The 12,359-nt window shown below is 51.4% G+C and overlaps 4 protein-coding genes across 4 annotated transcripts; 1 reads left to right on the plus strand and 3 right to left on the minus strand.

Moving 5' to 3' along the window:
• On the plus strand, nucleotides 1-942 carry B0T26DRAFT_672253 (uncharacterized protein; the record flags this gene model as incomplete). The annotated part of the gene is made up of 5 exons (XM_060439427.1): nucleotides 1-136; nucleotides 247-263; nucleotides 308-316; nucleotides 379-389; nucleotides 777-942. 5 exons carry the CDS (start codon nucleotides 1-3, stop codon nucleotides 940-942), a joined length of 339 nt encoding a protein of 112 aa, XP_060300464.1.
• A 1,723-nt stretch (nucleotides 943-2,665) lies between these two features.
• On the minus strand, nucleotides 2,666-4,365 carry B0T26DRAFT_140866 (uncharacterized protein). The gene is made up of 4 exons (XM_060433397.1): nucleotides 4,027-4,365; nucleotides 3,266-3,970; nucleotides 3,182-3,199; nucleotides 2,666-3,052 (listed from the first exon to the last, which is right to left on the minus strand). The coding sequence occupies exons 2-4, from the start codon at nucleotides 3,924-3,926 to the stop codon at nucleotides 3,003-3,005; spliced, it is 729 nt and encodes a 242-aa protein (XP_060300465.1). The 5' UTR covers nucleotides 3,927-3,970; nucleotides 4,027-4,365; the 3' UTR covers nucleotides 2,666-3,002.
• A 2,464-nt stretch (nucleotides 4,366-6,829) lies between these two features.
• On the minus strand, nucleotides 6,830-8,076 carry B0T26DRAFT_140897 (uncharacterized protein). The gene is made up of 3 exons (XM_060433398.1): nucleotides 7,558-8,076; nucleotides 7,468-7,488; nucleotides 6,830-7,352 (listed from the first exon to the last, which is right to left on the minus strand). Exons 1-3 carry the CDS (start codon nucleotides 8,024-8,026, stop codon nucleotides 6,943-6,945), a joined length of 900 nt encoding a protein of 299 aa, XP_060300466.1. The 5' UTR covers nucleotides 8,027-8,076; the 3' UTR covers nucleotides 6,830-6,942.
• A 2,892-nt stretch (nucleotides 8,077-10,968) lies between these two features.
• B0T26DRAFT_672256 (uncharacterized protein) lies at nucleotides 10,969-12,168 on the minus strand (the record flags this gene model as incomplete). The annotated part of the gene is made up of 5 exons (XM_060439428.1): nucleotides 10,969-11,204; nucleotides 11,292-11,396; nucleotides 11,444-11,458; nucleotides 11,497-11,517; nucleotides 11,595-12,168. 5 exons carry the CDS (start codon nucleotides 12,166-12,168, stop codon nucleotides 10,969-10,971), a joined length of 951 nt encoding a protein of 316 aa, XP_060300467.1.
• Between the last annotated feature and the right edge of the window lie 191 nt (nucleotides 12,169-12,359).

Here is a 12,359-nt window from a genome sequence, read left to right on the forward strand (position 1 = left end):
ATGAAGGCTGTGCTCGCCATTGGGACCTCTCCATCAATCTTAGGCAGTTTGTTCTCCCATCTAGCGGCAGTAACCGGCTCGAATGAAACCCGATCTTTTGACGAGAGGAAATCCAGTGTCTCCTGGGGCGGGGGCGGTATGGTGGCTGAACCCGATACTGGCATGATTTGCAATGTGTGCGGAAAGGATAAGAATGATTATTAAACTTCCTAAAAGAAGATAAATGCCTTGCTGGGTATTACCGAGGAATTGATATCGACAACGTAGGTAGCCTCATACTTGGTTGAGAGCTCTCAGGAAAACGTAGGATTATTTAGTAAGTAAGTGGCCGGAGGCCAATTTATAGGAAAGGTAAGGCCCATGCCTTACCTTCCGCAGGCAAATCTCAGGTAGGTGCCTACTGTAGGTCCCTAATTAGCCCGGGATAATCGAGTAGCGCGACCGAGCGTGAAGGTAAAACATGACATGATGCAAACCAAAACGGAGCTCGGATTCTAGGACCTGATAGGGTCGGGCCAGGCCGAATTATAGTGCCACACGGCGTATAGCTCGGAATAATACAGTATGGCACTACCCCTGAGCCGCCCTTTGTTCGATTTTGGGGGGTGTCTGCTTGCCACCCCCTGCACACACCCCTCCCCCCCTTTGACATGGTAGTCCGCTTCCTCCGACCGCCGCCAACGGTTTCGTGTGTCTGCGGCGGAGATTTCGGCTTGGCTATCCCTGCAACATGCCGTGGGATAATTACCAGCCACGTCGGCTGCCTTCGGCTGCAGACTTTGCGGAAACTCGCTTCAAAACTCTCACCGGCCTCGGCTGGTCGCCTGGTGGACGGAACTAGTTGGGACCCGCTGGGTCCCGCCGCCTGGTCTCGTTCTCGGACTCATTATCTGGGAGTGCGAGGAGGCCCTGGTTCGGACCAACCAAGGTCAGCAGCTTTAAGATTACCAGCCGCACCCCCAAGAAAGGCCCTGCTCGCGCTTCTGCGCCCGTACCCAACAACCGAACTTCCCACGACCACGGTCAACGGTTCTGGTGTGTCTCATTAGGCTTCATTTAGCGGGCCCATTCGCTCTGGGGCCGCAGCCATTGCAGAAACTCGCTTAAGACTTTGGCCTGAGGTGGTCGCTGGTTGATCCTTTTAGGATTCTCGAATGCGAGAAGGAGTCGACTCGTACCAAAACCCTCGCCCCATGAACCCGGGCCATATTCCTCCCGCATCCTACGCTAAGTTGCCCCCCGGGCACAACGCCTAGGCCTATCCACTCTCCACGAGTCGGTGGATTCGCAAAGGGACTTGACCTCGTACCAAATTAACTAGGGAGTCAAAGTACCCCTCTTTTTCCTTGGCATAATCAACCAACTAGCAGACTGCTCTACTCAAGGAGGGACTGTTGCAGTTAGATTTATCACGAAAGTGAAATGCCTTGTGTCTATCACGCACACTAAAAGGGAACATAGGCATTTGCCGCGATGCACCAAAAAGTCAAACAATTGAACGGCACCGACAGAGTCATACCGACCGGCTCACGAACCTTAACACGGCCATGCAAGATCGAAGTTTTCGCCTTGGGCACATCAAAGCTGGTTTACTATGCTTGTTTCGTTTTAAAATTGCAACGCCCCGCGTCGCTTTCGGGTCCCACATAGTCTTCTTGTGCGCTACCTAATCAACTACCCAATCTTCCATTCCCAGCATGGCAAGAATATTTCAAAGATCCAGGAGGCGAAAGCCAGAGTACATGGGCCAGCGCGCACACCATAGCCTTCCCCCCTAAGCCATGGCAACAAGAAAAAAAATGACCCCCCTATACGCAGCTTACGTGGTTGCTGCTACTGTTTTTATTTTTGTCTTTCAAAGAATAAAAGAACCGTCACTAGTTCCCGCGCGTCTAGGCTTTGATCTTTCTATACGAAGCCCAGGATATTCTGCTCAACGTCAGTGGCACGTTCGACTTCCTAGCGGGCAAGTCCAGCTACCGTCTCGTGGGCACCTGCGCCACGTTCAAAATAACCAGCAAGCCGTTCGAAATAACCGGAACCAGGACCGCACACGCCTTTGCAGCTATACACTTTTTAGACGCCGGCCCTGCTCACCACTCGCCTTTCAAGGTTGAGGGTGACTGGCACTGGACCGTTAAGATAGTACCCCAGGTTCTGCCGTGCCGAGATCTTGTAAGAAATGGTCATCTCGCCATAGTAGGCTGCTGAAAAGTCCATCCCAGGACAAGCTGTTAATTATCTCGCTATGACCTAAGTCATTCCTCAATAACCCCTTTACCAGGTTTTGAACCGTATCTTCCGGATGCGTAGGTAATGTTCGTTCCATTGCCGGCCGGTAATTAGTTATCTTTGCTTTGCCGCGTGGAACTACTTGATTCAGCAACTGATTCTTGAGTGCTCGTTCGATGGCTCTGAGTAGCAACTGAAAACCCGCGAGGCCGCGCGCCAGAATGGTTGCTCCTTTCTTTGGGACTTCGAGCAATCTAGCAAAGGCCACAAATGAGCGAATTGAGCGGGCAGGGGACGGCGGTTTCTACTTTTTGAACAGACTATCTTTTGCTGATATATTACACCAGAACAGCTTCCCACTTAATTAGCCGCCTGCTTGTCGCTGAAAGACCTCCAAATAAAGCGTCGAGGAGCTTCAAACGAGAGGCGACTTATTAACTGCGACAAAATCGTACCAATCCGAGCCCCTTTTCACGGCCTTGTACGTGACAAGATCCTCTACCGAAGCGGTTCTGTTCTGGGGACCTACGAGCACCAGGACATTGCTGGAACAGGTGGAAAGACTGCCGTTGGCGTCATATGTTTTGTGGGGATAACCAATATCCTATCGCACAACTTCCGAGTCTCGTCCAATCTTATTTTCCATTCCCTCCCTCCCGGGGAATCGTCTTCCAGTTTTACTTCCCATGCTCCTTTCCTGTCCGAATCTAATTATATTATCAAACAGATAGAGACGAGTTGCCCGTATACAGCCCTCTGTGTAGGGTTCATTATGATCCCCATAGGTAGGCATCCATTGCGTTTGTAAAGTTGTAGAGGACTGTGATATAATTATTAGCCAAGTTAGTAAGACGATATGGCGGCCGGGGGGGGGGGCTGTTTCAATTGTTGTTAATTATCATAGACACCTTTGAGCGTCTATGATCATAGTTAGCCGCGCAATGCTTACCTGCCTGTGTTCCGCTCGCTAATTAGATAAACCATTAGCAGAGGTTATAGAGACTGGACCAACGGCGCGCAAGGGGCTTCTTACTAGCCTCGAGTTTACTGTTGATGACTATCAAGATGTCATTGTGGCACCACATGATGATTTGCTGTATCGCTTCCTTAACTAGCAGAAGTTGGCCAAATTTGAGCTCGGGCGGCCTGCGCCAAAACTTTGGTTGGCCATCAAGAGATAGTTTATGGTGGAACAAGGCCTGGGCCACCTCGGGTGTGGAGGTGTGGTACAACTCAAGACTGAAATTAGCTTTGTTTCGGTCTTTAACTTGTAGACTGGCCTGTAGACCCTTGAAGTTCTCGAAGGAAGTTACTATGTCGAGATTTGGGACCCATGTGACAGCATCCGGTGGTAGTTTACGGCGTAAGGCCATTTCTGCAACATGGAAGATGGAGGATTGATCTGGCGCCACGGCGCTCTTGTTTCGGTCGATTGGTATCCCAGTCCTGGCCAAGTCCATCGCTAACTGCTCTGGCGTTAGACTGGCCCCAGAGCCATGGGAGATCGTAGCCATCGGGAATGCTTGACTGGATGCTGGCGTTTCCTTGAGCAGCTGTCTGTTGCCTAGACGAGTAGTCCTAGTTGGGAGCGTGTAGAATTTGGCTTGATTTGAATCGTGAAAACCGCAAACCTTGCTTTGGAGAAAGCGTGTTGCTTCGATCGGGGTTGAGAGTGTTTTAATAGTGAGAATCATAAACCACGGAGGGCGAGAGAGATGTCATCCCATCCGGGTGCAGACTAGAATAAGATATTAGCCTCTGCGCCGGGGTCCGGCCGGATATGCAACAGCCAACCGTTTCGTGTCTGCGAGTTTCTCGGCCGTCTAGCGCCATGGCGAAGAATGCTAGGTAGCCATGTTAGCTGCTTTAGGCCTTGTTGGTAGATCCGTCCGTTCCGGGGCCGCAGCATTGCGGAAACTCGCTCAAAACTCTGACCGGCCTCGGTTGGTCGGTTGGTTGTTGGGGCCCGCCGCCCGGTCCCGTTCTCGGACTATCCGGGAGTGCGAGCGAGGAGGCGTCGGTTCGGGCCTCGACTAAGCAAAGCTGCCGCACCCCTAGGTCCTACTCCCACTTCTGCGCCCACCCAACCACTTTCCACGACCACGACCAACGTGATATCTTTATTGTTTTTACTTCTCTCTGAATATGTGGCTTACTTCCGTCATATCCCGATTTCTGAAGCTCGTGCAGTTTTTTGAAACGAGTGGGCATTTGCCCCTCATCAAGTCCTCTCTGCTTTATTTGCTTCTTAGATAGTGCTATGCATACGAATTTGTCTGTTAACCACTGACTTCGACCCTGTCAGTAGTTTCTGTTAGGGCCACTTGGCCTTTGCGGGGCTTCGGCCGCGGGGCTACCTAACATAACTGCCTGTGCATTCAACAGTCAAGGAATGGCAATAAAAACGACAGAACCTAGGCAAAAGGCCCACACGCGACTAGATGTCAGGGAAGCAAAGTAGCTAGTCGACGGAGAGAGGGCGAGACTGGATTTTGCTAACTCGACTAGACTACTCGACTAGACTAGACAGCCCGGGTCACTCGACGAGACTAGACAGCCCGGGTCAGATCTCAGCCAGGACTTTCTGGAGCCCGGGCCTGTCTTGGTCGAAAATGGCATGAAACGGCGCGCGCCGGGTTTTGGCGAGTGCAAAACCGGCTGCCTGTTAGCGATATCGTGGCGCGGCCTTCTCGCATTTCCTGACGGCGGCAAGAACCAACCGACTACAGAGTTCTGAAGGACTTTGGCCTCCGCGAGATCCGAGCCCACCAATTGTCGCCTAGCATCTGCCTCGGAAACTCGGACCCGAGGTTGCGCCACCTGGGTGCGCATTTGAGTGAAACTCGACTCGTTGCACCCCCGGCCCGGCCGCGGCCAAAGAGGGGGAGGAAGAAGAGAAACACTCGGGTATATTTAATCTGGGGCGTGCATCACTACAGAAGGCGCCGTTTTAGCCATTCTCGCAAATTCATGGCTTTCGTACCTAACCAGAGTACATACGCCTTATCACCGTTTTTGTAATGTCTTTATCCCAACACTTTCCGTGATTATCCGGCTAACAACTCGTACCCTCACCCATAAATATATATATTATTTATTGTTGAACTGCGTGTTGTAGCCAGGCGGAGCGGAAGCGGTAGCGTAGGTGGGGAGCTAAGTGCAGGGTAGATCGTAGGAAACTGTGCCCTACGGTCCAGTACAACAGTGCCCTGTGTGAGGCACTGAGGGAATCAGACAGACTGCGAGGACTCTGCTCAGCAGTCTACCTCGTAGGCTACAGGGGACTCTGCCCTGTAGACAGGGTCTTGGGGGGGCAACAGAAGTGCTGAAGAAGACTGAGAGGAGTTGTATTATAGAAGGATTATAGTACAAAGAGTGGTGAGTGTAATGCTTGCTTACTTGAAAGGAAATCTATCTAAGGGAAAGGATAGGTCTTCTAGAAGGTTCTAGAAGCCGTAAGTGGCCCTGTATTCGACAGTCTTCTAGTGGGCTCGTAGGGGGTTCGAGTAGGTGCTGTGGGGTCTGGCTAACAATTTGGGTATAGCGCCCACAACACCAATCACACCAACACAACCACTATAGTGCCCTACACTTTAGGGCCTATAACTGTAGTAGCTAGCCATACTTTAACATTTATTAAATATGGAAAACTTACCCCCCGCAGTTACCGACACTGACCATCACCCTCGCGTAGCAGGCTGCGTAGTAGGAATCACCAAGGAAGATTTGAAGGCGCGGATTGTTGGAGCCTCCCGGACCGGCATCCCGTTTTCTCGGAGTAAGAACACGGCAATATTAGACGAAAATGTCTTTGTCGGGCTCGCACGGCCAATTTTAAAGCAACTTGGTGAAACTAAAGTTAAAGCTGACACGACGGCGGGGCCGATATTGTATGTCAACAACACCCCGAGCGCAGTACGCACATTCAATATCTGGTCATCCAACATTGCAGTTGGCCTTTACCAACATGTCTGAACGAAAATGCCAAATCGAGCTTCTACAAATACGTGATTAACCATCAGCGAGTCTTTGGCTGGGTTAAGCCAAGGCCAGAGCCGCCCGAATCTTACCAAGCTTTGGCTCGTCAGCGACTGCTGGAGGAACACGCCGAGGGGTCTAGTGCCGAGATGTCCTAGTCGAGTAGCTCGCTTTTTGACATGTCATTAATTAAGGCAGATTTCGGACTTCAAGAGGACCCGTACGAGCAATTCCAGAAAGCCGCAGACCACTTAACCCCAGGACTGCGCCCTGAGAACGCCGACCTCCTGCTCGCGCTAGATGCCGCGGATAAGTTTCATTGCGTCTTGGGTGGAAAGAGGAGGCACAATACCCGGATCATTGCCGCTATTCTAGGCAAAAGAAAGACTTTGGTTGGATTGGAGAAGGGGCTATGGTCAGGGCTGCCAACTCGGATGAAGTTGCTCTTTGATCGGTGCGGTGACTCTCTGAGGATCACCGAGGCAGCAGTTATCACGGCAGGATAGAAGGTTTTACTTTTTTCTCAATTACTACCGCGGTCAGCTCGAGGTTACCGAGCAGGTCATCGGAGTTGCCACGTGGAACCATGAGACCTTCAAGGGAGTCCTTAGCCGGCGTACGCCAGAGTTCAAGGTGGACCAAGTGGTGGTGGACAAGGCGGCATCGGATGGCGATGAAAGGAGGGTGAAACTGCTATCTTCTTCGTCCCCCTACAGGTTCCTTTGTCGCTGCCTATGTAGCTGCTATCTCAAAACCATATTCCAAGGAGCGGGAAAGGAGACTATGTGGTTCCACTGTTATAATCCTCAGTTTGCCTGTGCCTCGGGTGTGGGGTTCAATTCTCAAATTTTGTCCTACAATTGCCCACCTAACATGGCGACTGACATCGCTAGTAATGCCAGTAACATTGCCACTTGTGTCTAGTTCGACCACAGTAAACGAGATTCCTCTCCAGATATGTAATATCGTGATCTCCTGTGGCACCCCTATAACGCATTTCAAAAGCCTGGGGTGGGTGCCGCCTGCCCTGGGCAGACCAAGCTCCACCTGAGGCAGGATATACGTCAACGTGGACGCGGCGTCGATGTCTTTGATACTTTCCCGAATCTTGCCGTCAATGATACGGGCAAAGACGAGCATCTCTAAATTATGGCGGGAGACAATGTCAGCGGGAATAGAACTGAACTTTAGGAGGCGTTTGCATGGCCCGCGAAGTCACTAGGGTATTGGTTAATAGCTGCAAGAAGAACCTCTCACCTTGAAATACCACGTCGCTGGCTATGAGGCCGAGGAGATTGTGTCAACGAAAGCGACAAGACAAACCAGGAGCACGGCTTGCGATCTTACCCGGGGGTCTCAACAGACTAATCTCAATAACGACTGCACTGTGGCACCAGACGATGACCCTTCTATCCTTCATGAGAGCAAACTGGCCCAGATTTTCCGCCGACTTTTCCCACTCGGAGGGATGCGCGGCCTTGAGCACACGGTAAAAGAAGCACCCTTTGGCCCATCTCTGTGTGGTGAAGTGGAGAATTTCGACGCTGATACTGTCCTTTTTGGGCGTCTTGAACCGCACCTCGCGGAACGCGCCCACGACGAAGCGGTGGACGAGCACCTTCCCCTGCAGCGCATCGACGGGCGAGTGTTCGATTTCGACGGCATTTTCGCCGCGGCCCTTCTTGAAGGACATCTTTGCGAACCCGATAATCTCCACCACTTCCAATGCTGCTGTGCTCATTCCCCCAGAGTCGGGTCTTCCGGTCCGGGAGAGTGTGTCAATCTGACTCGCCAAAGCTCCCAAATACGCTGCCATCGGAACTCCCACCTGGTCATGTTGGTTCTCAGTCTTGATAAGGTGAGCCTCATTTGTATCATAGGGGATAGAGGCCAACGTCGGTGTCTGGTCCTCGTTGTCCTCGGACTTGATAGGGAGGGTCTGAGCTCGGATATGAGAGGTAGAGTCCAATGCCATTGATTGGTCCTCAGTTTTGATACCGGATGGTTGGGGTCCGGTCCGTGTAGTCGGAGTTCTGGCCTCGGTGTTGGTACGGGGTGCAGGGGGCTCTTTCGGCATAACTGGCAACAGAATTGAGGTTGGCTGGACTGGTTAAACAGCTTCTTGAATCGGTACGTCGCGGATAATAGTTTTGAATGGAAATTATTGGACACGGGATGAATACGTGGGTAATTTGGCACTGAGGCTACCAAAGCCAACATTTTCTTTGGAAAAATGACCGCAATGCTTTACTTTATAATTAGCTTGGAAATAATTAGTGGTGCAGCCTCCGAACTAATGGAATACCGCAGGGCCTTTTCATTCCCCGTGGCCACTACTCTTTGGCGGCGGCCGGGCCCGGGGTACATAACCAAGGTGCACAAGGCGAGAGGTTGGCTCAAATCCACACCTAGGCGGCGCAGCTGGTTTCGGGTTCGGTTTCCTAGCTAGATTCTAGGCGTCAGTTGGTGGGTTTGGATGTTACGGGGGATGGGGCCGTCCGGGCCTCTCGTGTCTGTTGGTCCTCGCCGCCGTCAGGAATTGCGAGAAGGAGCTAGCGGAAGGAACGGCCGTCACCCAGAGCCTCAGGCAGCCAGGTTCTGACCCAAACACCCCACAAAACCCACGCGCACCGTTTCACATCATGGTCGGCCAGAAAGAGTCTTCAAAAAGTCCCAACTAGGACTCGGGCTGTCTGGTCCAGCAGAGTTTGGCTCAGTCTCTGATTCTCTGTGCATGCAAGATGCAATCTCGCTCCTAATGCCCAGGAGGATGTCTCTAATCGACTCGGCCAATTAAAGGAGCAGGCCAGTGAGAAAGGTGGAGAACGCCATTAGTGGAGTTCGTTCATTCGCTCGTTGCGAGGTCCCCCGTTTTCTTTCCTCTCCCCACAATCCCAACCGCCAAGATTGGCGCTTCGAATCTCCGACTACTAGTTTACGACCGAAACGAAGGAATATGCGTGGTACTTATAATTTCTTAGGTAATTAACCTCAGAAAAGATCAGACCCGCCGCACGCGGCGATGCTACAGTCTCTGCTCCTACCAGGCGGTTTGCCAAAGTAAAATAAGCTACCTGACCAGTCAGGAAGGGGTCAGCTGAACGGATGCCTCCGGCGGCGCCTGCCGCGGCCTGTCCTCGCTTCGCTCGAGGGAATGGGCGGCTGGGCAATTTTACTAAATTAGTAAGGACAACCCCGCTTTGTGCCATAACTCGCAGCCAAAGGTTGACTCAACTGTGTCAACTGTGTCAACTGTGTTAAAAGTAAAAAACACAGGAGAGTCATCACAAAGTAAACAGCATGGTTGAGGCAGAAAAAGTCGATTCTGCTATCTAGGCTACACCCGGAACCAACACTTCGCCGGTGTCAACACGGCGCTGGTAATCCGCCGCACGCAAGGCACTTGTAACGTCATACTTGTCCATCTTGACAAGCAGAACAAAGGGAGCCCGCGGCGATAGCCCCTCAACACCAAAACAAATTCTCGTCATAATTTAATGTTTCGATGTTCATGGTCTAATGTTGGATTTCTAGGGGGCAAGCCCCCTAGGACCCCTAGTGCCTACGGCGATCTTGGTCTGCGGCGCTTTCCTTCATACAGCTTACGCGTTATATCTACTAATTGGGAAATTGCTCCTTCCTGACACAACCACAACACAGCAAAGCGGCATTTCACGGCTTAACCTGTCCGAGCTTCATCCGATCGACCAGTCCCTCGAGTCCATTTCGACACGGACGAAAACTGGCCGATCGCTGTGCGGGAAACTTTCGGCACCCTCACGGTAATATAGAATACAGTCTCTCTACGCCACCTCCGGCTCGCAAGCTCGCCTACGGTAGCTCCGTTCAGCTGAATGAACATTCCGGAAGCAAGCGACTCCGTTGCTCTCTCCAACCTTACACAACCCCGAAATAAAAATCGACGCAGCCGACGAGAAGGTTCTTCTTTTGTGCCCGGTACAGTTTGAACATTCCCTCCCCCTTTTTCTTAGCAATGGGTTGTATTCGCTTACTCCCGGGTGTTGGTGGCTGGAGTTCCATGAAATCCCCGGCGTTGGCCACGGGCTCGATAAGCGCATGCCAAAACGTCTGATTGTTCTGTGGTTCTATTGAGTGGTGGTTTTTATCTACGTTGACGTCCACAGCCCACGGATTGGCTTTGGATGTCGACAAATCGTGCTTGACTGGAGGCCAGCCCACAACTAGCACCAGCCTCTCGCTTGGATCGTAAGCGTACAGCAACTTTCTACGCACTTGCCCTCTAGGGCTGCCCAAGTATTTGTCCAGGGCCGTGCCGAGTTTATAACCCTCGTCGGCCAGCGTCCATGCCCACGCCGCCTGATTCTTCGCCTGTTATTCTTCGACCTTTTTTATGTTATCGGGCCTTGAACTCCCTGTAACGGTGGGAAACGTTGTCGATGGGGAGCTCCCAGTGGATCTTGACCCACAGGTCGCCGTGGCACCACATTAAAAGCCGCCTTGGTCCGCCAATCACCCCAGGCTCTGTTGGTTTCAGTTGATTGTGCTCTGTTGCATTTCTTCTCCAAGCTTGGTCGAGTGTTTTGCAACCTCCTTGATGCGGCGTCGATTCACTGCTTCGGATCACAAATTTGCCTTAATAGCCTATTTCGAGTGGGTAGCATTGTAATATGTAGAACCCGTACGGCTATCTAGCATGTCTGATGATGTGGACGATGACGAGAAGAAAAAGGAAATGCCACAGCTGATGGGCATCTAGAATCGTATAGCAGCCTAGTCCTAGCCGGCTGCGGAAATTGGCGTTAAAATTCTGAAATCCACGGTGTACCGATCCAGGATAACAAGTGTTTTCTTATCCGCGACGTAAACCTGAAAGCTGCACATGCCTTTGCTCTGGAGTTCAAGTGCGACGGACTCTCGTAATTGCGGATACGGCGGTTCGGCCAGTACAAAATTTTTGGCGTTATCCAGAGGCTTGAGTGCCACGTAATACTTGCCGTCTTTGGGGTCGTCTACTTTTACATGAATTTTTTTAGAGTTATTCATCTCCAAAGCAGTCATATATCTCCCGGGCCCTAGGTTAATAAAGGGCACAGCCGTACTCCCAGGCGTAAAGACCTTAACCTCCGGCTTCGGCCCTTCGACATGACCGGGAACCGTACCCTCTTTCAAATGCCTTTCGATCTTCGAGGCAAATTGGAGCAGGCCTTGAATGAGCGTTGAATTAGCTTGAGCTCTTATGGAGGTGACTCACCAGCGGAACCACACTCTTTTAATCGGGGTGCACAAACAGAGCTGGATTCTTACGTTTCAACTCGGCCTCATCGGCTTTTAGCGTAGAGCAAAAGAGGGTAAAGATTAGTTTCTTCTTTTGCGACAAGACGAGGTACTAGAAAGGGGCTTACCATCTCTTCTACCATTTTTTTTGCCATAGTCGAGCTTGAAAAGAAAGTTATTGTGGCACCACATGATTATGTCGTACCCTTTTACCAGCGCAAGATGCCCGAGAGCAAGAGCTGGAGGGTTCGAACCAAGCATTGGCCTGTTGTTCCACTTGCTCAGATCAGATTTGTCTTCCCTCAGGAGGTGCTCGAAGTATCCTTCGGCACCGTAATTGGTCTCGAAGCGGTGGATAAGGACGTCAAAATCGACAGTTGCGTCCGTAACCTTGTACCTTTGCTTAACGCCTAGTAGCACTCTAGGTGGATTGCTCTTCGATTTCACCTCGTCAAGAATCCTGCCTTCGTCATCCTTGACTTGCCCCTTCCTTTCGCCGGCCACGAGGGCACGAGTATCTTTCACAAGCTGTTGAATTCGTGCGAGGTCTAGATCCGCGTTGGTTCTGAGTTCGTCGAGTTTGACATCTTTAACCTTGCCGAGTTCCAGAGTATCTTTCAATGCGTCATTCAGTGACTGATTCGCCAACGATTCTAACACGGAGTTAGCGTCATCCTCCCTGTTATGGCTTTGGATTGGCATGATGACTTGGTCCCAGTGGGTTTAGCGTCTCGGTAAAAGCTTGAAAAGGCAAAAAACGAAGAAACGAGGAGGCAAAAAGGAAAAGAAAAAAAAGCAAGGCAAAGCATTAATAATTCCTGGTCCATTTACGCCACAGCCAACTAGGCCGGTCCGACAGTTTACGGCCCAGCTGGAGTACTAGACCAGCTTCG

The sequence above is a fragment of the Lasiosphaeria miniovina genome, assembly GCF_030549165.1.
Source record: "Lasiosphaeria miniovina strain SMH2392-1A chromosome Unknown B0T26scaffold_2, whole genome shotgun sequence".
NCBI classification, from domain to species: domain Eukaryota; kingdom Fungi; phylum Ascomycota; class Sordariomycetes; order Sordariales; family Lasiosphaeriaceae; genus Lasiosphaeria; species Lasiosphaeria miniovina.

Coding starts and splice junctions, on each gene's coding strand:
- B0T26DRAFT_140897 (XM_060433398.1), bottom strand. CDS start 8,026: ATGGCAGCGTATTTGGGAGCTTTGGCGAGTCAGATTGACACACTCTCC. Junction 7,489..7,557: donor TAGTCTGTTGAGACCCCCGG/GTAAGATCGCAA, acceptor TCGGCCTCATAG/CCAGCGACGTGGTATTTCAA. Junction 7,353..7,467: donor CAGCGACGTGGTATTTCAAG/GTGAGAGGTTCT, acceptor GCCATAATTTAG/AGATGCTCGTCTTTGCCCGT.
- B0T26DRAFT_140866 (XM_060433397.1), bottom strand. CDS start 3,926: ATGATTCTCACTATTAAAACACTCTCAACCCCGATCGAAGCAACACGC.